Here is a 25354-nt window from a genome sequence, read left to right as displayed (position 1 = left end):
CTGGGACTTGGCAGATTCTTACGGCCGCATGTTGAGCAGATCCTGGAAGTTCTCCAAGGTCCTGGGTTTGTGCCCTCGAGATGCCATGTACTTGTCCTTGGTCCACGTCATGTGCACCTTTTCCTGGTAAGTCTCAGTCTCTTCGTCATCATCTGAGCCAATGCTGGTCAGCCGCAGCATTGAGTTTCTGTCCTTCACCAGCTGCGCCTGTATGGGGAGCACCTAGGAAGATCAGTGAAGAAGCAACTAGGAAGTGCTAATCTTTCAGCCTTTCCCTTCCCACTTATCCCAGCCCAGTTCACCTCTCGGTCCCGCTCCGTCTTTGAGAGACGCATTTGCCGCAGCATCTGGCAGCGCTGCTCCATCATCAGCGTGCGCTCATAGGTGTAGGCAGAAATGTCGCTGTCATGCTGTTGGAAGACAAGAAAGTGTAAACTCATACACAGAGTGGGGCCAAGACGATCTGTCCTCTGGCCAGCTTTGGTACATTCAGAGTGCACAAAAATGCCCAGATTTCTTCCTAGTGCAACAAAATGGCAGAACTGGATGCATGCATTAGTCTGTGTGCCTTTCTCTAGGAATCTGCACAGTTGTAGATATGCTCTGAGCAACAGAATGTTGTGGCTTACAAAGCAAGAACTAGTAGTTTCTTTGAAAGGCAGAGAACAAATACAACAAAGATCTGAGTAGCTACGCCCTGTTACTATGGAGGGGAGGGGAGAGATGACGGAAGACAATTCACAATTTGCCTGAAGTTACAGGTGAACACTGAAAAAACAGGGGGCATCAGGGTATGATTTCTAGTAGATAGGGAAAAGCTTCTTATATCCAACATATGTCCAAGCCCTTACCTCATTTCTCTATTAATCAATCTTCCAAGTCCTGCCCTTGACTATGTGACGCCTAACTTGCTGACCACAGGAAAAACAAAAACCAACTAATGCCCCTAACCCCTCCTGGCTTCCTCTGCCTGTTTTGTCTCTCACCATTTCCACCACTTCTACCTCTGCCTCAATGCGGAGGTGATAGAGAAAGGTTGCTAAATCCTTCTTCATCTGGATGCTGTTATCCTCCAGCTGGGCTACAGTGAAGATGCGGATTTTGCATTTACGCCACACCTTTAAAGTGGGAAAAGAGGGTTAGCAGCCCCATCTACCGGTTTACCTTCCCCCCTGATTCATCTCCCCCAGTGATACCTGCCCCCCCCCCGCCAGCACCTTGTGTTGCTTGAGGAGGAAAGGGAGTAACATCAGCATCCCACCATCATGAACAATCCACCAGACGTCAATGCTCCCCTCGGGGAAAGGATCTGTATTGCTAGGGAAGAAGGACACGTTCTTTGCCACAAGCAAGGCGAGGTGAGCAGCTGTAGTCACTCGGACGGTGCCTGCAGAGTAGAGAGAGAGAGTAATGCAATATGGATCCCTTGACCGAGGAAGCCCTCCCTCTCACCTCCCTATGGGAGAGGCCTTACCTATGAAGGTTTTCCAAGCACGGGCATCCTCACTCTGGCGCCAGGCGTTGGGCCAGCCCATGACAACCGTGTTGTGCTTCATGCCACCCAGCCCACAGGACTGAATGAGGTGGGAGATGCCCTCTCGCACTTTGGCAGCCACCACGATTTGGCAGAAGCCTTTCACCCGCTCTGCCTCCATCAGGTGCTTGATGGTCTGAAACAAGAAACATTAAGGCTGCTAGAGGGCACTAGCATGGAGAGCTCTCTATGCCCCAACCCGGTGAGTGCTTTGCCACAGTGAAATCCTGTGTTGCTGAACTCCAACTCACTTAAGTTGGTTAAGTATTTAAAAGTTTGTCCTTCAGGGTCGAAGGCATTATGGAGATGGGATATTACTGAGGAAATGGTCTCTAAAATCAATACACTGGAGGTTTCTGCAGCAGGAGCTAATACGGCAATGGAGTTTAATCCTAGGTATTTCCATGTAAAGCAGGGAGAGATCCCTGTCTAAAACTCTGGAGAGTCACTGCTAGCCAATGTGAATGATACTGAGCTAGAGGCAACAATGGTCTGACTAGTATAAGTCAGCTTCCTACATTTCTTGCATCTGCTGAATATTGGAAAGGAATAATCCCATTTCATTATGCCTGAATGACCACAACTGTCCTCTTCATTTAGGATCAGGAAGTAGGGCTTCTAAGTCTGATGGCCTGACTGCCAGATCAACCCCAGTGCCTACACCTCCTATTTGACCTATGAAATCCAGTGAGTAGCAGTGGGCTTCACCTGCTCGGCAGCCAGTGCATCGCTGTAACACTCCAGAAAGTTGCCCACCATGACGGAGCCCACGATAGTGAGGCCCTTTCCAGCTTTCAGCTGAGAGGCAAAGGTGAGCAGGCGCGGATGCTTCACGTGCTGATCCTCGTCCAGCTTTAGCAGCACCAGCAGTTGTGGCCTAAGAAAGAAAATAAAGTCCAAAATGTACATACAAGGAGCAAAGTAGCAGGTGGGTTCAGGCTGCCACCCAGAAGAGCGTATTTATGTGCATGTTTGGAGCACTCCACAGCACATGCACACAAATACACGTATGCATGCACAAGGTCTCTGCATGTGGCACACACAGCCCATGGCAAAACGAAGAAGCATCAAGTCTCTTCCTACCTCCAGTTCTTGGTGTGGGGTGGCCCCGCCTCAAGACGCAGCAGGGCGAAGCGGGCTGCGCTGAGGGACAGGCCACGGATGCCATCGCCCCACTCCTTCTCGGCCCTGGGGGATGCAGAAAATGTTCAGCCAAATGAGCTCAAGGAGAGCCAAGTCACTCAGTGCCCCTCCTTTCCAGAAGCATTGGCAGAGGGGGAAATGCGGCCAAGGCAATCATGCAGGAGGCAGGAGGACAAGGCTGCATCACAAAAGAGGCCAGGTGTGCTGACTTCCAACCTCAACATTCAAAGAAAGGCATCATGATTCCAAGCCTTCATGCCCTCTGACCTGCATTTCTCACAAAAAGAAAACAAAAATCCTGCAACTGAAGGTAAAAGGCCCCAAAACTTCTGGCTGCAATCGTCTATTTCCAGAGCCTGAGCCTCAGAAACCCACAACCAAACCTTCACCCTCATGATTCCGCTCTCACCCAACTAGAGACTGAGTGAGTGAGTGTGGTTGCAAGGAATTCCCCCTGCTGTTCCCCGCTGTGGAGTAAGAGGCTGGATAAAGAGGGCTAGAATGCTAGAGCTCTGGAAGGTTACAGACACTCACCCATGGTACTCAATGTATTTGTAGATCATTCCAGCTATCACCATGGCAACAATTGCATAATACCAGGAGGAGATGAACATGAGTGCCACACAGATGCTCATGCCCATGAAGGAGAGTGCCCTACAAGAAGAGAAAGGGGGAAGGGAGGAAAGCATGCAGACTATTGTTTATTTCGTTTGCTGTTTAAAATGTGAGCCCAGAGTCTCAGGGTGCTTGCTGGATTCCGTTCAAGAGAACCTTTTGTACTTGTCTGCAGACATACCAAATACACAGGCCAGGAGTCCACCCCCAATTCCCTCATTTTATGCTAAACCCATTTTGTACAATAGGACATAGAACTCAGGAGTCTGAATTTGCACCCTCTCTCCCCCCTCTGTTTGTAGAACTCGCCAATGTCCTTCCTCCTCCGACTCACTAGGCAGTGTGGCCCTCTTACCAGTGATAGTACCGGAAGCGGGGTCTCCAGTTGGGGCTGCGGAGCAGAGTTTGTAATGCGCAGGCTAGGTTGACAAAGAGATAACACATCAGGAAGAACCTAGGGGAGAACAGAAAATAGTCTCAGCTGTGTACAATTCCTAGAGACTCCAACCCATGATAAATATGGCACTTACATGGAAAGGATGGGTGCTACCATATCCAAAGAGGCAATGAGGATCCCCAGTTCTGCAATGCCTGCTGTCAGAAGCAAGGCCCATGTGGGTTCTCCATTGGCTTTTCCATGGCCAAATACCTAGAGTGAATAAGGAAACAGATTACTTGGGACCAACCAAGGTTTTTTTCAGCAGCAAGTCAATAAGCGGTTGTCACTCTTACCCGCAGGAAGGGTATAATGTTGTCCTTGGCTATGGCTTGTAGCAGTCTGGGTGCGCCGGTGAGGCTCTGCAGCCCAGCTCCACACGTGGAGAAGAACGAACCGATGACAATGACCCAAGGGGAGGGCCAGGACAGGGTCCCAACCACCAGATTCCCTTTCACTGTATCACCAAACCTATCCAATAGAAGCAAAAGTGAGGCCATTAGGTATCTGTCTAAGGGCTAATAGTGAGAAGTACAAAGATCCAGCAGAAACAAATGGTCCAGCACATAGAGAAATCAGAAGATGCAGGATTGGATCCAAACTATGTTAGTTGCATTTGTTCCATTGGTTTCAAAAGGAATAGATGCAACTAACTTAACAGTACAATCCTATGAGTTTAGTCAGTACAATGTGACTTGCTCCCAGGAAAGCAGATATGGGATTCCGGCCTTAGTTTTCTCTCCAGCTTCCTTTCTGTGGGTTGGATCCAGGCTAACAGCATGTATCCAGCATGGCTGAAACATGAGTGGGCCAGAAATATGTGCCAAAGGGTTGAGACTCTGCCCCTAACAAGGGAACCACATTTTTAGTCACAATGACGCATCTAGTCCAGCATCCTGTTCTCACATTGGCCAACCAGATGCCTTTGGGAAACCCACAAGCAGGATTCAAGCACAAGAGCACTCTCCCATCCTGTGGCTTTCATCAACTGGTATTCAAAAGCACTAATGCCTACAGCTGTGGAGGCAAAGGACAGCCATAATAGCTAGTAGCCATTAACAGCTCTCTCCTCTATGAATTTGTCTAATTTGTTTTTAAAGCCATCCAGGTTGGTAGCCATAACTGCCTTTTAAGAACACAGCTTACAATTTGAATCCAAAACAGAATTTTCACATCTGATTTATATCTGAGAACTGTGACACTAGGGAAAGTTACTACTTACTTATCTCTGAGCACGACACCTTCCACACATGCCCCAAACAGCACTACGTTGCTAAGATCTGATGAGTCAAATGGTCAAGGAGCAGTAAGATGTTCTTGCAAGACAGCAAAGGATGTAAAAGGGCAGCCATCCCACCCTTATCCATCCTTTGTTTATTTGACCCTACATTTGCCAGGAAGGATACACACAAAGGAGGTGGTGAGAATAGCCAGGATGGTACCAATGGGGATAGATTTCTGGGCATCCTTCAGGTCTCCAGAACGATTTGATCCAGCCATGATTCCTGTGAAGACAAAAAAAATTAGATTTTCTGAGGGCAAGAAAACAAAATTCTGTGATAAGGAGGTACTGCTAAGAAACTATACTGAACCTTTGAATAATTTTGCATATGATCTATTACCCTGATGTAAAAGAAGATGATATTGCATCAAACTGGGCCATTAGAAGAGAACAGCAGCAACAAAACTGCATCCAGTCCAGCTCACAGCTGAGGCAATATTAAGTCCTTACTCCTAGGCTGAAAGGGGGTGCTTTGCTGAGAACTGCAAGAGTCCATAGACAGACCTGTCTTTTAAGTATAAGCATCCCAGATTAAAAGTTGGCTATCTAAACTTCTGGAACGGTTTGCCTCTGGAGACACCTCTGAGCAATACATAGCAACAACGTAGCTCTTACCAGTGACTGAAGGGAAAAAGATGCCCACAAGAAGAGTAAAGGAAGTGGTGATGTCAGCCAGCACATACTGCTGATTCAGGCTTCCCCACACATCAGCTGAATGCAATGATGGTTTCTCAATTATTTCGCCTTTCACCAAGTAGCTGCTCCAAAGATTCTCTGCAATTATCAATACCATTATTATTATTATTACCACCAGAACCACCACGATTATTGCTGTCATCATCATCCCACCCTTCCTCCAGTGGTCTACAAACTTCTTTTTGCTATCCTATGAGATAGGTTAGGCTAAGAGGTGGTGACTGTCCCAAGGACACCCAGTTGCTATTTATGGCCACTACACAACACAGACCCTGAATTAGGGAGGGAAGGGAAATAGCTGTTTATCTAGACAGTGCGTAGGACACCTCTTGGATTGTCCCAACATGAGGAAAACCAAGTGTACTGTTGACAGGGAAGGAAAGGTATCTCTCACCAGTGATAATGCCACTGGCCAGCCCTGGGATACCCTGGATAACGGTGACATTGTTGTGCTGAAAATAATCATCACAGGAGGCATTGTGGTGCTTGGTAGCATTGCAGAAAAACTCCCAGAGGACAGTGTGCTGGGTGATGTTGTCACGCTCCACCGTCTTGGCACAGTCATTAATGTGGTGCCGGGAGAGAGAGCGGTTCCCCAGCATGCACACGCTGAATGGAGAGGAGACACAAAAAGATGAACAAACCCATTAGGCTATAAAGAGGCCAAGGCATGCACAAACAGATTTGAGAGTCCCAACCCTTAAGTTGCCCAAGGGCATGGGAAACTGAAGTTATCTAACTATGGAGAGATGGTTGCAGTCTTGTAAAAAACTGTGACCAAAGATCCCTAACCCTTCCACAGAACAGACAACTCTATGCACATTCACAAAACTACATATTCCAATAACTTCTCGTAGGATCTGCAACATCCCAGACTGATTAAAAGAGAAGTCACAATGAATCATATCCAAGTATCACAATTAATCATATCCAAGTATGCTGATAACCTACGGGAAGTCGGGAGGTGCAAAAGAGGACTTGATGGCACCAGCGTAGATGGCCAGGATTGAGACGATGACACAGGCAAGGAAGAGAGAGGCAAACTTATTCACGTAGCGTACACCCACGAACACCACCAGCACCATAATCACTAGAAAGGCTGAGCCATACACCCGCATGTTGTTGAGCATGGCTGCTGGCTCCTTCAAGGGATCCTCACTATGGAAGATGGCTGCCTCAGGGGCAATGTACATCTGAGAGAGGGAAGAGAGAGACACATGTCACTTTTAGAAAGGTCAGCAGATAGAGGGGGGAAACATGGATTTTGCAAGATTAGCAGAAGTGCTCACTCGGCTCAAGGCTGTCAGGCTGCTTGGAAGTGGCCACAGCTGTGTGGAATAGTACCTGTTTCACAACTATGGAACACTGCATCTCGTTAATTTTAGGGGAGCAGAACACTTACTAGGAAGATTTCAATGGCTCCCAAAATGTACATTGCAGCAGCAAAGGTGGTGCCCAGATAAAAGCAGAGTCCAACGGCTCCTCCAAACTCAGGCCCCAAAGCTCGTGAGATCATGAAGTATGAACCCCCAGCTGTGCAGAGGAAATAAAGCAGTGGGTAGGAGGTCAAGAGATGTTGCAGATAGGGAAAAGGGTTATCATTTGCACTTCCTACACATCCTAAACATCCGCTTGTAGAGGAACTTTTTATTTCTAGAATTTTGTCAGGACAGCACCCAAATGAAATTAAACAAACCAACAGGTTATGATCAACTGAGTTAGCCGATGAGTAGCACAAAACAAAGCGGTGATTTATGTGGAGCTCAAATACTATAAGGCGGCATTGTGTTTTTATGGCAAGATGAACGTCATCTGACATAGATAGCATTGGTATCTGGTGAACAAGTTTAAGGAAAGAATTCCACCATTTGGGCACCACCTCAGAAAAGAACCTTTCCCAAGTAGTTACTTGGTTAAGTTCTGATGGTGAGAGCAATCAGGGCTGCTTTTGAAGATGAATGTATTTGGTGGGCAGGGAAGTGTGGGAGAAGATGGCTCTTTAGATATTAAGTACTCACCAGGCACAACTCCATTGGTGGCAATGGCACTCATGGAGATGGCTGTTAGCAGAGTCTGAGGAGGAGAAAAGACCACAGGAGGGTTTAGAAGAAAAACACACAATTTTAAAGGGCTTTCATTCATTAGGTTGTGCAATTATACTCTTGTTAGATAGGACAATAGGCAATTTCCCATAAGATACAACTACAGCTAAAGAAAATCTGGCAAGTTGTGGAAATAAAATCTATCACTGGCCTCATGACACAGCTGGATGCATGTGGGAAGAAGGGTAATCTTATGACTTTTACATTAGGATCTCAGGTGTGGCCTGATAATGTCACAAAGTATGATTTAGCCCCCATCTCCATGCTGTGGTCCAGACTGCTCACTCCTATCTTCTTCTCTAAGACATTAAAACCGCTAAACCAGGACATGATTCAGACAGTAGGAGAGAGGAACTCACACAGCAACAGCAGATGAGGACAATGGCAAAGGCTTGCAACACGCCGGCTGTACCCACCACCCAGGTGAGCCGTAAGAAGAGAATCACCCCGAAGATGTTCTGCAGGCAAGGCAGATAGACTCCCATGAATGTGCCCATCTGTGGAGACTGGAAGGAAAAGGACAAGTTCTCAAAACCAAACCTACTCCACTTCGCTGCCCCTACCTTGCTCTCCATCCTTTGCATACATGATTTAAATACCTGCGACTTCTCTGCTACTTGGTCTTCAGATATCTTTCTCTTTGACAACCCCACCCCTTTGTCTGAATTCCCAGACAAACCCAGCCACCAAGTGCAGAGCAGGTAACAGCACTAAACTGCACGTATAGTAAGTCATATTAAAAATCAATTGCAAATAGGCAACACATAAAAACTAAAGCCCTGCTTACAGGACTAGGGAAAAATCCTGGGTACCTGGTTACTCAGATACCTCAGAGCTTGATTTGGTGGCTTAGGAATCTGAACATTTTGCATAACTCTGAGCAGGGCTTTTAATTGATCTGATGTATTTATTTTTTAACTGGCTCTTACAAATTTCAAACAAATGTCAAGAAATCAAAAATATTTTTTGAGGTTTACCTCATGCTGCCTTAAGACCAGCGGCTAAAATCCATGTCAAACAAAAAGGTGTTTTAAACTTCAAGAAGCACAGTTTTTTTGTTCTGGAAAGTCTCCAGGAAAGGGAAGCCCCATACTTGTAGGGCAGCCATGGCGAACGCATCAACTGCTTTCAGTTTTGGACATCAACTCATTCACTACCTTCAAATACCTACTACCTCTAACTGCCTACGTATCTCACTATCACCAAGCTCCTTACCTTAATAGCTTTTTTCTTGCCTGGAGGGACATTCTCAGCCTCCTCATGTTCACGGGCTCCCTGCATCAAGTTGGTGTAATTGGCCATGCGGTTGAGCAGGGAGGACACCTTGGGCCGGGTGTCCATCTCCTCCTGCAAAGTGGAAAGGATGGCAGTAGACATTAAAACTTAATATGAAAAATATCCTAAGGCAAAAAACCACTAGTCATTAGCATGGTTATAGTAATATGGGAATGAAGACATAGGAAAGCAGAATATGAGAGAAATGGGTTGGGTACAAGCAGGCTGGTGTACCCTTGGCATTAAAAAAACCCCCACAACTTATACGTCAAGAAATTCTGAATTCTGCAAACTGTATATTTCATTTTGATAAATTAGGCAAATTTGAAATCATTGATCAATTTGCATCTCCTTCCTCTGCCACAGGGGTGGGAAAACTTTCTCCCCACACCCCGTGGGCCTACCTTGACAGGTAAGCAGGGCCACCCTTGTCGATCTTCTGACACTGTGATACTGTGGGGTTGTTAGCTATTTTTCTGATTTATGCAGAGTGATACAGAGGTTTCACCCTCAAAGCCCTAGGGATGAAGTAGATTCCACACACAATACTCTGAAGATGACTCTTTACTGGCAGGATGGCTACTATTACAAGTTACTATACATATATACTGAGTTGGATGCATTGTATTTCACTTTCTTGAACCCATGAGAGGCTCTTCTTGCTTCTAAAACTCCTTTGAAGCAGTGCAGAAATTATAGCTTGTCTGTCCTTACCAACTTCTCCAGCAGTATGTTGTTGGAGTCTCCACGCTCAGCAAAACGGCAAAGCAACCAACCTCCAACTCCCACCCCTCCTATCACTACCGAAGACACATACAGGCTCACTTTTCAAGGGAGTTAACCAATTAACAAAGCAATGATTTAGCGTTTCTGTGACCTTAATTGGAGTCACAAGATTTTGCAGCTGTTACATTACATTACATTACAGAAGACCCTCGGGTTACGTTACTCTCGAGTAATGTAAACTTCGGGTTGCAAAAGTGGCAGACCTGGAAGTATTTTTCCAGGTTTCACCACTCACGCATGCGCAGAAGTGCCACCTCTGGATACAGATTTTTCAGGGTGCGCATGGACCCCCAGAATGAATTAAATTTGTACCCAGAGGGTCCACTGTATATTGGTTTTCTTTTCCCCAGCACAATTTATTTTTTTGTAAAACACATCTTCTAACAAATACAGTAAAAATAATAACAAGGCCATCCTACCCACTTGTCAAAATCAGCTGGGGGCTGGTGGGGAGGCGGATTTGATTTGCCAATGCATTCAGTCCAGTAGGACTCAATACTCTGATTACCAGTTGATGAGCAAAGGGTTGTATTCTGCTCCCTGCAGGGGCCTGCTTTGCCAGCTCATTCCCCACGGGGCTGGGGTGAGAAGTCTGTATTGCCAGTGCATTCATTGCAGTAAAGTGAAGCAGCCTCCATCAGGATTGAACCTCATCACCCAGTAATGTCAGCTGACTGGCAAGTAGGTGCAGCTTGGGGGAAAAGGTCTGATGGGCCAAATTGGACCCTCTGTGGGTCAAGATTGGCCCATGGGCCAGAGCACGGGTGCACAACCTGCGGGCCTCCAGGTGTTGTTGGACTACACCTCCCATCAGCCCTGATCACTGGCTAGCTGACTGGGGCTGATGGGAGTTGTAGTCCAGAAAAATCTGGTGGACTGCAGGTTGTTCACCCCTGGGCCAGAGATTTCTCACCCCTGCCTATACATTTTCAAGTCCATCGCTGAAGCTATGAGAGTTAAAAAATAACCTTTAAAAAATAAAAAATAAAAAATAAAAAAGAGACGTAAGATTTCCAAGATGCAGTTTCCCATGTCATAGTTCCCAATGCTTTGCAACTTTTTCTGTGTTTTTGAGGAATTAAAAACAACAACCATGCATAGCCTTGGGAAACAGAGCAGACATAATAGCAGCTATCATGAAAGGTTATAAGGAAGGATTTAAATCAGTGTTCGAAACTCCCATTGTTCTAGGTGCATTTTGCAATAGGGAATTTCATTAGCGCAGGCAGTTTCTGAGCTCTAGGCACAGCACTGTGCCTAAGATTTCAGATTAAAATTGCTGAGTGGAAGGAAAAGAGGACCTTTTCCTGCCTCCCCACTTCCAGCTACTCTCTGGAAACTGGAGGAGAGACCCTCTTAAGAATTATTAGGGGAGTGGGCAGGGGAAGGACTAGACCATGTGAAAAATGAACATAATATTTTAGCTGCAGTTTATTCATTTTTAGCTTTGTATTATTGTTATTGAAAAATCGTGCCTAGACATTCTATTGTTGCACCTATAACCTAGGTTTAAGGTGCCATTTAGCTCCTAGTTTTCATATCTGTTTCTAACACCGATTAATACATATATGGACACATATAGTGGAAGGAAGGAAAGCAAAAGAACTAACCCACCAACAATGATCTCACCTCAAAAAGTGCCAAATTCTTGTCAAAGAATTCATCGCCATCTTCGTAGTTGATATTGTTGAGATAGGCATTATGAGGATCCTTCTTGTGACCAGGATCTGCAACAAGAGAGAGATCAAATGGAAGGAAAGGAGTAGTCCAGCAAAGAGTTAGTGTTGTGCATACATTTAGATTATTGGAGCTCTATCTGGGCAGTGGGAAAAGAGAAACACCCTATATCAAGGCGGTCCATCACTGCCTTTTTGGTGGCCTACACCCAGCCACAGCCCTTGTGTTGCCTTCAGAAAGCAGGTAAGAAAGGTGGTGGGCTTTGGGAAGGGATGAGTGAAGGTTCAAGGACCCTGACAGGACTTTGTGTCCCCTTTCCAAAGCCCAGCGCCTCACTTAGTGGGCCTTGGGAAGGTAGCACGCACAAGGCAGTATGCGGCTTACTGGTTCCCTGTCAAAGTACTCTTGCAGTCCACTTGGTATGAAAAGTTGCTCCCCCCCTCCTTACCCTAGATCTTTTCAGATCATGAGCTACTTGCCTGCTCAGTTGCTGACACTAATTTTTACCACAGGGCATTTACTACTGTCCCCATATGAGTGGGGTCTGTGGTGAGCAGCAGGCAAGGGGTTTAGGGGAGAAATACGCTACACAGAGATAAGGAATCTGAGGCTAGAAAGATCATCTGGGTAATACTGCTGTCAAGCTTTCACTTCTCCTTGCCTTATACCATTGCCAAGACAGAAGGGATAGGCAAGGGAGTCCCATGCAGCTTTGGAGGTTCTTTTTCCCCCTGGTGTTTGGAAGGGCAGACAGACGTGCAAGCAGCCAAGTTTAGCAAACTTAGATGCATGGCTCTGCTACAGCCTCATATGGAGGAAAAGTTCCCTCAAATGCAATAGTTTGAATTCACCAGTAAGCAAAAGGCTAACAAGCACCACAGCAATGGCAATTTGCATATTTAAATTGCATGTACTTGAAAGCTGTTTGCCTGTAATTTTCAAGAACAGGGTGTGTTCCAAATTAAAGAGGGGCATGTTGTACTCCTCCTGTAAGGTTCTTATAAGTGCTTCAGGTGTGAAAAGCTATACTCAGTCCTTGAATGAAGGTTAAAAATCACAGCAGTTTTAAATGCTAACAAAGTCTGTGTACACATCATGTATCTAAAGCACATTTAAAGCCACCTTCCACCCTGAATCCTGGGAACTATAGGTTACCACTCATAGAGCTACAAGTCTCAGCATCCTTAAAACCTATGGCTCCGATTATTTTTGTGTGTGTGGAAGGTGCTTTACATGTATGTTGTATGCGTAGCCTAAGCTGAGCTGCCTCTTTATTTGTTTACAGTCCTTTTTTCAATTTTACCATACTTTCCAAACTTTATGTGCAACCATGAAAGCTAAAAACTATACCAACTGTCTCAATGTTTGAGAAAAAGGAATTCCAATCTCTACTTGTACCCTGCTTTACTAGCTGCCTTCATTTCTCTCCTTCCCCATCAGATCCATATATCCAGAAACAGAACCGCAGAGACCTGGTGCCCATTCTCTAAACCATCAGCATATGCTAGCCCCTGAACTCTAAATCTATCTGTGCCACGTGAGAAAACATCCCTCTCTCCCCTCCAGCTCCATCTCACAGAATGCAGATATGGAAGTGAATACTCTAGGGCTGGGTGCTCTTTAAAAAATTAGTAAATCATACAGACAGGCTTGTCCGCAAGCAAGGAACCACAACATTTATTACTGGGGCCTACCCAACAACCCTGAGGCATGGAATCTTGGCATCTGGCTGGGCTGGATTAACACCACACCCTGTTCCCCTCAACATTCAGAACAAAGCGGATAATAAAGCTCAGGAGATGTTTCATCCAATTCTGGCTACAGGAATGAGAAAGCACTGATACAAATCATGGCAACAGGCCAGCTGTGTAGGGAAAAGGCAAATGAAATTAATGGAAATTATTTCTGAAGTTTTCTTTAAAAAAAGATGCAGAATCCATTATTCAAATCAAATGTGAGGCTTCTCTGAATTTTTATTATTAGATAGCATCCTCAGTGTATAGGAACAAGGAGTTCCTGAGTACTTCAGCAGCTTACCCCTGCTTACTATGTCTCCAGGGTACCTTAAATGCACTAACTATGACATACCAGAGATAACAATCCTGCTACTACTTATGCAACCGGCTATTCCAAGTCAAAAATCCTTGATCTTTACAAAGATCATTGGCTGTCTTTAAACCATCAAGGATCAATTCCTCAAATGTATAAAATACAGCAGTGAGTTCAAAGGTTGTTATTCTGGAACAATCAAGTAAAGCAGATCCCTGTTAGGACAACACTTCTTAGTGTTAGATGTGATACAGGTCTGAATTCAATGTCACCTCGATCTTCAAACAAGAGCACTGTAAACAGAGAGACGGCTACCATCCCTTGGTGAAAAGAATTTAGGCTGAAATTAAATGCTATAAAAATCTAGTTTGAACAAGAGCATTCCAGGAAGGTTTTTGCCTAAAGCAGTTTTTCAACAGCCTACAAAAATTACCAGCAAGTCTGTACTTGCTAGCAATTTATGGCTTTTAAACAATAACTTCTGTGAAGTGCCCTATTCATCTGGATAATACTTGCCACAGGCAACCAGTAGAGTGGCTATCTACAGGTCTGCCCTAGAGCACACACACAGGGACATTTGTGCCTTCGACATAAGATGGTTACACACATATACAGTGGTGCCTCGCAAGACAAAATTAATTCGTTCTGCGAGTTTTTTCATCTTGTGATTTTTTTCGTCTTGCAAAGCACCACTGTGCATTGACGGTTTCCCATAGGAATGCATTGACGGTTTTTAAAAAAAGGCGCAAGACGTTTTCGTCTTGCGAAGCAAGCCCATAGGGAAATTCGTCTTGCGCAGCAACTCAAAAAACGAAAAACTCTTTCATCCTGCGAGTTTTTCGTCTTGCGAGGCATTCATCTTGCGAGGTACCACTGTACCATTTTCTTTATTAGTCATTCTTTCTCACACATGCATTCACACAGAGAACTTATTTTTCACCTGTCCCCTAGCAATGGGGCACATACACCTTTGTCTAACAATGGGCAACACTGGTAGACACAGGAGACATATATACTGCACACACACACAAGAGTCCTGTAATACTGTACCTAAGAGCTGATACTGTTCCCCTGTGACGGAAGTTTGACTCACATCTGAAAAATCAAACAGAAAACGGGAAAGAAAATGAATAGCAACATAAAGGGAGAATGAGGGAATAAAGTGATGGGCTAAAATTTCTCTCTCCCACTTCCCTAAGATTCAAAAATGGCTTTCTTCCCCCGCAATCACAATCAGCAACAAAAATGGTAAGGAGTAAAAAAATAATAGTCTTAAGCTGTGATTTCAAAACAAGAATAGCTGCAACGGGGTGGGGGGAGAAAATGCAGAATATTCATAAGCCTTTCAAGTAGCATAGAAAAGTATCTCCTTTCCCTCCCACACACCATTGAAAACACTCTGTAACTCAAAGGGGAGAGGAGGGTTTTTTCCCCACCGGGCTTTTTTCAGGCTTTATGGTAATGGACAACTGGGGAAAGGGAGTAATTTTTTGTGTTGAGAAGGGAAGCCAGCAAAATCAACAGGACAGAATCATATCAATATCTCCCCCTACCCTCTACCACTATTAAGATTATGTTGATTCAGTCTCTGTGAATGAGCTTTGTATCATGTGCATAGTGGTTGTCACTTGTGGTCACTAGCTAGCATCCCCTCCCCTCCCCAGGACAGAGTGGTTTTCTATAGCTTATGACTTGGCTGGCCTGCTGGAGTGATCAGATTGTAGGGGTGGGGAGTAGTGTGGCCGGAACTCTGGGGTCCTTCAATGTTGTGAAAATGGTGGTGGGAAAGATCAACAGCACTCTTATTACAGTTTAGACATGCAAGATGGGTGTTGACTTCTCCCCAATATCTTCTCCACCTCTGAATTTGATTACTGTTGACTGGGCTATGGGGGAATCTCTACCCACCCTCTTTTTTATTCAGATAAACATCATTCTATGTATGTTTGTCCTTACCTGACACAATAATTAATGCAGGAGACTAATTCCCCACTTTTGGTTTTATTTTCCAAAGTCTTCCCTTAAATTAAATAAACAAATAAAATAAAATAATAAATAAAATAAATTCCCTTTAGGGAATGCCACACTGTCTCCCTTCTTTATTGATCTGCCTGACTCTGTGACAAATTGAGACTCAAATTCTCTAGAGAGGTTTCTTGTAATAAAAATGCAAACACCCCAGACCCAGAAGGCAAAGATTTGGTAATATAAAGGTGTAGTGGTGTCAAACCCATTTAACAATGAATTTTTGAGGGGGGGAAATCACAACAACCTGATTTGCTTGAACCATTTCATTTTCCTACCTTAAAAACAGATTGTGATAACCAAGGGAAGGAGACTAGAGACAGCACAGTGCATTTTAGGGTAGGCATAGGGTTTCCATCTCCAAAAAGTATATGAAAAATCGGGAAGGGGTTAAACTTGACTTGAATCCTAAAGGAAGACCCAGCAATTCAATTTAGGGGATAGTTGCAGTGCTTTTGCATCAATCCATTCACGCCTTCTGTGTACTTGCAAACAGCAGCACAAAACCATTCATAAAGTAATTTGAAGGGACTCCCAACCTGCTCTCCCAAGGAGGACACAGGCCCACTCACTTTTGTAATTTTTAATGTTTCAATAAGTTTTGTTAATACAAGTGTGCTGCTGCAGCTTATATTGTTTATTATCTTGATATTTTATATTGCTTACTGTTTATGCATGTTTACACCTTATGCCTTGTGGGTGGGCCTGGTATTGGCAAAAAGGTGCAAAAATAATAACAAGGGAAGGTATGGTAGAAGCAACTATGTCAGGGAACTGCCATCAGTGCCAGAGGGAGAGAGCAAAATCCAGAGGGATTCCGGAGAGCGTCCCGGGATTGGGAGAGGCAGCCCATCTTCTGGGGAAGAGAATCAGCGTAGCACCAGTGGAGAAGGGGGGCAGATGGGGGAAGCGGCGAGGCGGTCCCATAACTCCTTGCCGGGGACCATCGGGGAGAGTAGAGGTCCTCCGCTGCCTACGCCCTCCTTGTGCAGAAGGCTTTCGCACAGAGAGAGTAGGAGAAGCATAGGCGTCAAAGAGCTTCTTTGCTGGAAGAAGTTTAAGAAACGCCCACTGACGGATTCTGCCAGCGATTGAGACAGCCACGGGTGAGTGGCTGTCCGGACAGAAAAGGTTCACTCAGGCAATCCAGCCAGGTGTTTGCACCGGCTTACGCACGAGCAACCCCTAGAACCATTACAAACTATTTATTTTTAAAAGAGGAGAAAGGGGTGGGGAGGCAGTTACATGTTTTCTTCAAAATGTAAAGACATGCACAAGGTCCACATGAATAGAGCTCCAAATGGTGCCTTTGTCTGGGGCAACATCATGCAGTGAGGAACAGGGGGGGTGCAAGGCCATGGGTCTAGCTGGAGGCCAGCAAATTCAGTGAAGTGCAACACACCTATCAAGGCCTGCAAAGTGAACATGTGGGAGATGCCAGAGTAGACAGCAGATCATTCAGAACAGACAGATGGAAGCAAAGTCTGTTGATGAGGGATCAAACACAAATGATGTGTTTCTGTTCAACAACCTATCTTTGCTCTTGTCAACCACCCCAGTCTTGGCAATTTCCCCAGTCCTGTTGGCACCATTCAACTTCCAGCAGCAAAAGCATCCTTTGTTTGTTGAGTCTGCACTCAGTGCCCTACACAGAAGGCATTGTTTCTGTTCATTGTCTGGATAAAGGGATTCAAACTGCCTGGGATAAATAGAGATTATATGGAGAATCCTGGGATTTGGACATTTCCGACCAGGAAGGATGTGTGTACATAGTCTAGGTCTGACTAGAAGTGCACTTCTGTTTTTTTCCACCTTGATAGCAGCACAATAATGAGCAAATCCTTTTGAGACTGTGGTGTTTTGGAGGGTCAGAAAAAGGGTTTGAGCTTAGGATTGTCATGCTGAGGCCATGCGATTGCATTACTCAGCCTGGGAGGTCTAATGTTAAGAGGCTTGTTTCTGCCCTTCATATTCCATTCCAAGGTTAACCTTAGCCCCTAAAATAGCTATCCATAGTAGTTTTTAACTTCCAGGTTTCAAAAAGCCCTGCCCTTCAATTCTGACTCATTTTACCAAGAGGTGAAAGACACCATTACAATGCTTTAAGGTGTGCCACAAAAAGGGAGTTTCTCAAAGCAAGCTTTTGTGTGGAATGACAACCTTAATCTGTGAAAAAGGCAAAAATTATGGATCCAAGGGCTGATAGTTATTCAGAACCACTACATCCATAATAAAAAAGTGATTTGAAGAGTACACATTTTCTCCCTCTTTGTGCACGTGGTGAAAGGAGGTCTTTATGATTCTTATTTTATTTAGAGGGACAGAACAATGTTATTTGCCCAAGGTCAAAGAGGTGCTCTCTCTGCCAGCTCAACATCAGTTTGACATAGAACACATTTTCAAAATCTCAGTGAAAAGGCAAAGGACATGGGCTCCCACAAATATAATAATTGTCAAGTTTGTGCATGTTCAAGATAGAGACGGGCTCTTGTGCAAATTCTGCCAAAAATCAATAGAAGCCCCAGTGAAGAGAGAACAGAAGAATATATCTTTCTTTCTGGACTTTTCCAAGGATGTGATTTAAGTGCGCTCTAAATTTGTTAACACAAATGGCCTTCCTAGAACAAAGAATGTGAAATACTACATTCAGTTCCCGGCAAAGTTTTGTATTTCATATTCAGGTCAAACTCACAAAGCTTTGAATTACTCCCTTAACTAACTAATAAGAGGATACACTGTTGAAGATATTGTTTTGCTAGTATGGGCATTCTGCCAGTAGATTGGGGTATAATCAGTCAGCAGTGAAAATCAGCAAGAGAACATTCTATATCAGGTATAGGCAAACTCGGCCCTCCAGATGTTTTGAGACTACAATTCCCATCATCCCTGACCACTGGTCCTGTTAGCTAAGGATGATGGGAGTTGTAGTCCCAAAACACCTGGAGGGCCGAATTTGCCTATGCCTGTTCTGTATCACCTGTTTATTGACTAGTGAAGCAGCAAAAGTCACCACCGCTTTTGAATAAAATATTAACAAGTCAGAGTCAAGCTGATAGCAAAGGAGGAGGAGCAAACTGAGCTCAGCCCACTCCAGAAGTCATTCTTTTTCTTTTTCCATTTGGATAATTTTTTCTGTTTTTATTTTCAAAACTAGTTAAATTGGATAATCTGTTTTTTGTTTTCGTTATGTAACACTAATGTGGTAGGGGATTTTTCTCTGTCTCTCCTTATTTTTGTTCTGTTTTTTTGTCTTCACTTTTTTATTCTTTCTTTTTTCCCTCTCCTTTCAACAACAATAATAATGAAATTGCTTGGTTATGGCTATTATTATGTATACAAAGCCACATTATATAGAGAGATGTGTGTGAGGTATTTGAGGTGTATGAATAGCAGGCCAAGTAGGAGGCCAAGCACCGCATTTTTCGCTCTATAAGACGCACCAGACCATAAGACGCACCTAGTTTTTGGAGGAAAACAAGAAAAAAAATATTCTGAATCCCAGAAGCCCGAACAGCAAGAGGGATCACTGCGCAGCGAAAGCAGTGATCCCTCTTGCTGTTCTGGCTTCTGGGATAGCTGCGCAGCCTGCATTCGCTCTGTAAGATGCACACACATTTCCCCTTACTTTTTAGGAAGGAAAAAGTGAATCTTATACAGCAAAAAATATGGTAGGCAGTGAAAACAGCACACCTAGGATGACTCTCTTGTGTCCGTTTAGCAGTTGCTACAACCTACTATGAGCTCTTGGAAGAAGCTGGAATATAAAGAAAAGTCTCTTCCCCAATGTGAAGGACTGCCCACCTGCACTTCCCTCCCTCCTGTGGGAATGCAGGATCAGGTCCTTGGTCAGCAGAGATTGCTGGTGGAGAACGGTTGGGAACTAAGCCAGATAGGGAACAGATGGGAAAGGTGCAGCTGTTGGCACGATGGTTCAGAGTTCCTACTAGCTGCAAAGGAAAGGTGGGGGCAGATAGGGCCTGACTGGAGTTTCAATTTGACCAGAAGCCCAGAAGGAAGAAGGGGCTGGGAAGGAACTCAAGGCGCTGGCAGGCTAGAGGGTGAAGGCATCAGATTATGCCCCGCTGATTCTTCAACAAGGAACTGCTAAAGGGCATTCACTGGGGGAACAGTGTGTGATGTAACACCCTGTCTCCAATAAAAAAAACAGTAAACTGAACAATCCCATGGTTGTAGCTATTTGTGCGTATGTAGAGAGGGACTGAGCACACAGACACCATGCCTTTTGATGAGTGAGGCAGCATCAGAAAGATGAATAGGGTGGGCACCAAGAGTTTATTTAACCTGGGTTGCCAGATCACAGTCAGCTCTCTCAGACAACCTAAATCAAATCATCTGGGCCATTGTGCAGCACAAGAACCTTACCCACTGTCAGTACCAAGGGCAAAAACACAAAAGCACATGCCATTTCCAGGCCTCTCAAACGCAGCAGCTGGTTTTGCAGACAGCAAAATGCACAGCCTTTAATTACCATGGTCATTGACAAAATTTGAATGATATTTTCATGAATAGGGCTGGTATCCAACTACAGTGGTACCTCGGGTTACATACACTTCAGGTTACAGACGCTTCAGGTTACGGACTCTGCTAACCCAGAAATAGTACCTCGGGTTAAGAACTTTGCTTCAGGATGGGAACAGAAATCGCACGGCTGCAGCGTGGCAGCAGCAGGAGGCCCCATTAGCTAAAGTGGTGCATCAGGTTAAGAACAGTTTCAAGTTAAGAACGGATCTCCGGAACCAATTAAGTACTTAACCTGAGGTACCACTGTATGTAGCTGGCAGATCAGTAGCACTGGTACCACCTCTCGTTCACATGTCACTTTCCAATTGCAACTGTGTATAATTTAAGTACAATACATTTGATCACACAGAGGAAATATGAACACACAAAGTAGGTTGCTGCCTATTGCCAATCCTGTAACTAAGAAATTCCTAACTGACAAATCTACTTGCCACTTTATTCCTTCCTAAGTAAGAAAAATGCCCAGGAGTCTATGTTCTTAATTTTCCATCTTCTGCAGCCTGGAGTCCTGCTTCATTCTAGGTTCAAATCCCTACTTTATTAGTATAAGAATCAATGGGTGGCATTAAGCAAGCCGTTTGTCCAAGTTTGTAAAATAATTATTATTTATTGAATTTATATACCGCCCTATACCCGCAGGTCTCAGGGTAATTCACAGGATAAAATCAGAATATAAAACCACAAAGTACATAATCAAAATAAAAACAAGAACAACCCAATAACCCCCAATAAATGGGAATAATATTGAGCTACCTTTTTGGGTGATAGGGAGAAAGAAGGATGAGACAGACCACTTTACAGACCAATGTTAACCATTTCTAGACCAACAGCAATATTATGTGATGAATAAATGCTTGTTGTATTATGAACATCATCACATCCACTTTGTGTAAGATTCCTTTCATTCTTTTATTCATCCATTTTATATACCACCTTTTCTCCCAAGGATCGCAAAGTGGTGAACATGGTTCTTTCCTTCCCATTTTATCCTCACAAAAAAACATGTGAGGAAGGTTAGGCTGAGAGACAGCCCAAGGTAAGCTTCATGGATGAGTGGAGATCGAACCTTAAGTCTCCAGGTCATTGTCCAACAGTTAGAAGTAAAAACCACAGCCAAAACCAGTGAAACTTTTACAAAGTGGTTTTAATCCACATAAAGTGGTTTTAATCCACAGAACAAATAAGAGACAAAGTTGTGAGAAAAAACTTGAGTTTAACACATCAAAGGTCTTGCTGGTGCTGAGAGAAGGATAACACTTTGAAGATAAACTATTCAGCCCAATTCCCATCCAGCCAAAACAAGGCCTTACTAATAATGGGATGGAGAAGATAATGGAAAAGAACAGATATACAACCATTCTTAAGATGGGACCAATAAGCCCTTTCTTTATTTCTCAAGACTCAAAGCAACAACAAAACATGTGGATCCTTATGTATCTAGAACAGTACCTTCTGCAGAGGGAGCTATCAGCAGGCTTGGCAGAACTCCAAGGTTTGCAGAAATAAATAAATAAAATGGGAATGGGGGGACACACCCAAAATGGCTTAACAATGACATGCTCAGTTGTCATAGAGTGCTAGCTGACTCTTGGAGGGGCAAGGATGGAAAACCACCAGTCAACAAGGGTAATAGAGCAGAGTATCTTGGCTGGAACTCTAAAGAGAAGCACTCCACAATGCAAATGTGTTGTTGCAATTCCTACTCATACAGTTAAACAGGAATCACAAGAAAATTGATACTGGAAAGCAGAAAGACAGTGCAGCATAGAAAAGAGTGTAAAGACAGCAAGGTGCCTGGCAAACTACTCTAAGAGAAAATGTTACACAGGTATCACCTGTTTGGAACGGATATTTGGCCACCAGCTACATGCAACATTTGTGAATGCTAGAATGAATGCAATCCTAAAGAGATAAAGAAGGTGATATCCTGAAACTTTGCTCAGAAGGTGAGATGCAGAGCTGCTTTAAGCGTTTATTATGGTACTAGAAAATGTTGTTGCTCAATTCAACGTTGCTCTGACGTCTAGATGATATTCCTAAGATTGCTTGGGAATCAGAACCTATAGTTTTCCGTTGTTCTAGACAGCTTTCCTATCCGAGAACTGAAAATAGCACCTAGGCGTCCTGGCTTTGTTACTGCTGCGTGGATCCCCATTTCCTTCCGAAAGTGGGACAGAGAGCTCAGACCTGGCGCCAAACCTCAACAGCCTCCTCTAACCATTTGATTATATTTCTGTTCCACATCAGTAATCAGCCCCCTGGCATTTAGTTATTATTTGACTAAAGGTCAAACCAGAGAATTCTAACAAAGAGTCTACCATTGGATAGAAGGTCAGGTGGGAGGAATGTGAATTAAAGCAACAGAGACAAAATTAGAGGAGTCACAAAGGCTGCCTACTAGCAGACAAGAAATGGAGAGTCTAGTAACATGGACTAAACATTACTTCTCCGTATCAAAGTTTCCCAAGTAAAAAGTTGGGGGGGGGGAGGAGAGAGAAGAGGGAGAAATCTCAACGAAAGAGATCCAAGCTAACTTGCTTACCTGACCCGGCAGTTTCATTAGGTTTCCAGATCTGCCCTGTGCTGGCTCTTTTCTGCATGCCTTCCTGCACTTCCCCCTCATCATCATCTTCTACCTTTGTCACGGTGAACTGAGGCATGTTCAATGCAAAACTTTCTTCCCAGGCCAGAAACGGAAGAACTGAAAGCGTTGGTAGATCAGGTGACAGGCAACCCCCGAGGAATGGGAGGGATAGGGTGTGTGCTGGTTTGTGTGCGTGTTAGAAAGACACACCTCCACCAGTATGTGAGTGGATGCATCCTGGTGTACGCATGCCAGAAAGCATATTTACCACATCGGTGCTAAGAGGATTATACCCTCCTCTACTGCTGCCTTCAGTTCAGTGAGACAGGAGACAGACAGATCCAGAGCATTGATTTGCAGCTACCTTTAAGCTAGGGCAATGAAGTAGCAGCCACACAGAAACATTTCCATTGTGGGCTGGGGAGGAAATACAACATGCCTGCAGGCGTGAGAGCTAGTTGGCAACTCTACAAACACCACACACAGGGTACTAGGTAAGGATGAAGCTGGGAGGAGCTGTAAAGGTCATGTAACAGAGGGCCAGGAACCAGCATGTACTTGAAGAATCCAACTATGAGTAAATATCAATTATAAAGCAAAGAATAGGAGTGACTGAGGTGTAGCCATACTAGTGGTGCCTGTGGGACAAGAAATGTACTCTACAAAACAAATTTAAGCACTTCAGCAAAGCAAGCCTACTCCCTACCAGAAGACTAATCTGGGCAAAATGCCTTCCCCCAAAGCCATAATGTGACTCACAGTGCATATGCCTGCATGACAATGGCAATTGAATGCAGAGGGGTCCCTAGCTGCTTTTAAATATTCCCAGAAGCATTGAGCAATTAGTACGGGGAGAAAATCCTCCCAGGTTATAGAAGAATTGTGGGCAGTAGAGAATCGGAGCTGGTGTTGTGATGTTCCTGGAACAGCATTTAGGTGGTTGAACCAAGAAATAAATATCTGGGAGTTATAAATCCTGAGTCTGTAACTGAAGAATCTGTAACCTGAAGCATCTGTACCCCGAGGTACCACTGTATTTCAAGATACAAGTTTTCAGCAATTTTTTAAAAAATATATTCTTCTTTTCTGACTCCACACAACCACCTAGCAGCCATATCTGTGATTCACAACCTGCTCTGTATAACTGATGTACATTTTAAGTCAACTGGGCAGAGACTGCAATACTTGTATATCTTTATATGGCCTTTAGCACTCTAAATCAGGAGTAGGCAACCTAAGGCTCGTGGATCCAGCCCAATCGCCTTCTCAATCCAGCCCACGGACGGTCCGGGAATCAGCATGTTTTTACATGAGCAGAATGTGTCCTTTTATTAAAAATGCATCTCTGGGTTATTTATAGGGCATTGGAATTAGTTCATATTTTTTTTCAAAATATAGTCCGGCCCACCACATGGTCTGAGGCACGGTAGACCGGCCCAAGGCTGAAAAAGTTTGTTGACCCCTGCTCTAAATACTCATTTAGTAAAAGTAGCCACACTCTAGTGGGCTAAAATAATTCAGGCAGGCAGCCAATCTAGAAAAGTCCAGTTGTTCCAGTTCTACTTTCAGAAATCCCGCCCAAGCTATTTATACCTTCAAGATGCTGAGATTAGGACCAATGCCATAATCAGCTTAAAAGACAGCTAAACTGGGAATGTGAGGCCAGTACTGCAAACACCCAACCCAGCACAAGCACTACACTTGGCAGGATCAGTGAGACTGGAAACATCTCCATCACTCATGGCTTTCAGAATGGATTTAGAGAGAAATATTTCAAATTGAAAGATGCCACCCAGTGAGTGGGGGTCAGAGTGGGGAGCAGAGCACTGTCTTTGCCAGATGTCATTGGTCAGAAGCGTGGCGTGGTCACTTCCTTTGAGGTGATAGGGGTGAACACAATGAACCAGGTTTATTTATTAATATTTCAAAAAAAAAACCTCAAAAAGGAAGAAAGAAACTCAAAGCAACATACTACAGCATATATATACACACCATGAAATCAAATTAATTAAATGAATTAAGACAACCATCAGAAAACACCAACATAGTGGCAACCCAAAATTTCCAAAAGCAACAAAAAGCAACTCGTAACTCCCAACCCTCAAAAAATAATTAAAAAAAAGAAACCCCAAAGTGAAGGCACAGAGAAAGTAGCTTTTTAGCTGAGGTCCTTCAAAAACACTCAGGTTTGAGCCAATGCCTAAAACCATAAAGTGTCAGGATTTGGCAAATCTCAACTGTGAGGGCTTTCCACAAGGTGGGTGTCACTAGCAATGTGTGCCCTACTTTTTGTTGCCATCTGCCAGGCCTTGGGGAGTTGAGGAATATAGAGAAGGGCCTCGGATTATTAAAGGAGCATGCAGGGAGGAACACATGGAGGGTGGTGGTCCTAAAGACTGAGTTAAGGACTGCAATGATGAGCTTCATAATTCATTCCAGTAACCAGTATGTTAGAATGCAATTATTCAGGGCAAAACCCTTGCTACAAATTACTCTTAAAATCTAGCTTTTGCTGTAAGAAATGTAGTCTGTATCTGAAAAGGGAAGCTCTGTTTCTGCCTCAAGAGGCAAAGGAGCCTCTATTATGGAATTCAAGCTCTAGTACAGA

The 25354-nt window shown here is 44.2% G+C and overlaps 1 protein-coding gene across 9 annotated transcripts in view; it reads right to left on the bottom strand.

Annotated features, from left to right (window-relative positions):
- SLC12A6 (solute carrier family 12 member 6) overlaps positions 1–25354 on the bottom strand; it is a 46104-nt gene that overhangs the window by 2303 nt on the left and 18447 nt on the right. For 2 of the 9 annotated variants that reach the window (XM_083410068.1, XM_083410069.1), the window contains exons 3-24: positions 14646–14690; positions 11499–11596; positions 9024–9155; positions 8168–8314; positions 7725–7779; positions 7109–7239; positions 6658–6899; positions 6101–6315; positions 5626–5784; positions 5135–5233; positions 4951–5008; positions 4025–4199; positions 3823–3941; positions 3648–3746; positions 3212–3331; positions 2618–2722; positions 2243–2411; positions 1475–1670; positions 1218–1387; positions 987–1118; positions 303–410; positions 23–207 (exon numbers count right to left, since the gene is read on the bottom strand). In XM_083410068.1, the coding sequence (XP_083266194.1) occupies positions 23–207; positions 303–410; positions 987–1118; positions 1218–1387; positions 1475–1670; positions 2243–2411; positions 2618–2722; positions 3212–3331; positions 3648–3746; positions 3823–3941; positions 4025–4199; positions 4951–5008; positions 5135–5233; positions 5626–5784; positions 6101–6315; positions 6658–6899; positions 7109–7239; positions 7725–7779; positions 8168–8314; positions 9024–9155; positions 11499–11596; positions 14646–14690 (2959 nt within the window). Of the gene's footprint in view, positions 1–22; positions 223–302; positions 411–986; positions 1119–1217; positions 1388–1474; positions 1671–2242; positions 2412–2617; positions 2723–3211; positions 3332–3647; positions 3747–3822; positions 3942–4024; positions 4200–4950; positions 5009–5134; positions 5234–5625; positions 5785–6100; positions 6316–6657; positions 6900–7108; positions 7240–7724; positions 7780–8167; positions 8315–9023; positions 9156–11498; positions 11597–14645; positions 14691–22704; positions 22903–25354 lie in introns of those variants that run through there. The other 7 variants (XM_083410066.1, XM_083410067.1, XM_083410071.1 and 4 more) reach the window with 5 other exon arrangements.

The sequence above is a fragment of the Podarcis tiliguerta genome (assembly GCF_965153285.1).
Source record: "Podarcis tiliguerta genome assembly, chromosome: 13".
In the NCBI taxonomy this organism is placed as follows: Eukaryota; Metazoa; Chordata; class Lepidosauria; order Squamata; family Lacertidae; genus Podarcis; species Podarcis tiliguerta.
The sequence above is the reverse complement of the archived record's forward strand: the minus strand, read 5'-3'. Positions and strand labels throughout refer to the sequence as shown.